This window comes from Nestor notabilis, unplaced genomic scaffold (assembly GCF_000696875.1).
Source record: "Nestor notabilis isolate BGI_N333 unplaced genomic scaffold, ASM69687v1 scaffold15433, whole genome shotgun sequence".
NCBI classification, from domain to species: domain Eukaryota; kingdom Metazoa; phylum Chordata; class Aves; order Psittaciformes; family Psittacidae; genus Nestor; species Nestor notabilis.
Window position 1 is genome coordinate 14,951 of NW_009920701.1, and position 1,884 is coordinate 16,834.

Genomic DNA, 1,884 nt, shown 5'->3' on the forward strand with positions numbered 1-1,884 from the left:
TCCCATTGGCTGTGATATGTTCAGTCCTCTGGGATGATCCTGACATCACAAGAGCCATCTGAAGTATGAAGGAATATGAAAATCATTCTTACTACAATTACTTTACAACCAGAAACAGGAATGTCCTGCCTAGCTGACTTTTCATAGAACATCACCTATAGCTGGACAGTTTAAGTGCCCAGGATATGGGACCATGTTTTTGTATTTCATGAACATTGCAAAGTTAAAGACTTTATTTAGAACTTCATTTAAAAGAAAAATAGTAAATGGCACATCATGTAATTGCTATTTATTTTCATAAACATGAGGTATTTCAAAGTGCTATAAGACGCAGCACTAAATGTACATCGTTGGAAGAAATTAAACACAGAACTTTGCAGTTACCCAGTTCTATGCACCAAACATTAACAAATACATTAACTGGAAGAAACAGGCTAGGAAAAGGCATATATAGTAAATTTCTTTACAAAAGTTTCTTAGTTCAAAAAAGTGATAAAGTAATATCTACTCAAAACTTTCACAACTCATTTTCATACGAAAATATAAGTATCAAATTTAGTTATGTATCAGCATCATACTAAAGTATACAGGCAATGTAAGAATTAGTACAGTACATAACAGAGATTAACAATATATTTGTATACAAAAACATGCTCCTCAAACATTGAGGTATTACAGTACTTAGGTATGAACTTCCAGTCTAATACTGGTAGCAAAAGCCACCTCTCATAACCCAAGACATGTACAAAAGGCAAGTGTGTAGATGGTATTTACAGAAAATTCCCACAGGGGCACAAAATGCCAACCCCTAAAGTAACATCTGTTAGAACATAAGCACCATAAAACTTAGAAATGAACATTTTAAAACCCAACTAGATGTCATCAGCAGCTCCAAATGCTCACAACAATAAAAAAAAAACAAATCCCCACCATCTACAGTTCTGAAGAGGAAAAGCAAAGGCAGTCCATTGTTGTTTGGTAGTCTTGCAATAAACTCCATGCAAGAACATCCATTTGCTCCGTACCCGGGTAATATAGTTTGTCGATTACTTCAGGGACTGGATTGAAAGTAAACCCAACATTCTTAACGTCAAAAAACACAATTTTTTTTAAAGAATCAAAAATGTGCAAAGTGGCAACGACTGTCCTGGTCAGCCAAAACAAAACAAAACAAAAAACAGTTTAGCAAGTCCGCTTGTATTCTATTTTCTTTAGCAACTGTTCTTGTCTGGCTCGCAATTTTTCCTTTTCTAGCAATAACTTCTGCTCCTCTGCCTGAAGGGAATGAACATATTCAGTGGCTTTTTTCAAGATCACAACTTTTGCAGCTTTCTCATTTTTAACCAGTTCTGGAACATGGTCCCTTAATGTGAGGAAACTTGACCGTAGATCATTACGTCGCTGACGCTCCAGGATGTTATGGTTGCGTCGACGTTCACTGTCCTCTGAATCAGAGTTTCGAGGACTTGAACTCTTAGACTTTGGTGGGATCGTGGGTTTTACTGGACGGGGCACCTCGGTTTTTAACTTTTTCTGTGGTGGAGCCTCTTCACTCTCCATGTATGGAGAAGGAGCGGCATAATTATGCTGCTGGTGAATTGGTGCACAACGCTTTAAAATCAGTTCATTCTGCTGTGTCCTGACTGATGGAAAAGTGGTATTTTTAGGACGCACTGTAATAGTAAGGGTGGTAACAGCCTTGTTGGAGGAGGAGCGTCTTTTCTCCACTGTCACAACATCTATTTCTTCTTCTTCATCCTCTTCCTCCTCATCTTCATCATCTTTTGGTAACAGAAAATAAACGTTATTCTCACAGAAAATACTTCCAACAAGTATCAACCCAGATGTATTTATTGACAAAATATATACAGTAAAAGCAGGAAT

At 37.2% G+C, this 1,884-nt stretch overlaps 1 protein-coding gene across 1 annotated transcript; it reads right to left on the reverse strand.

Moving 5' to 3' along the window:
- Positions 1-270: 270 nt before the first annotated feature.
- On the reverse strand, positions 271-1,779 carry LOC104402829 (N-myc proto-oncogene protein; the record flags this gene model as incomplete). The annotated part of the gene is made up of 1 exon (XM_010010814.1): positions 271-1,779. A coding segment is annotated over one exon (597 nt), but the record flags the coding sequence as incomplete, so codon positions are not given.
- Positions 1,780-1,884: the final 105 nt, after the last annotated feature.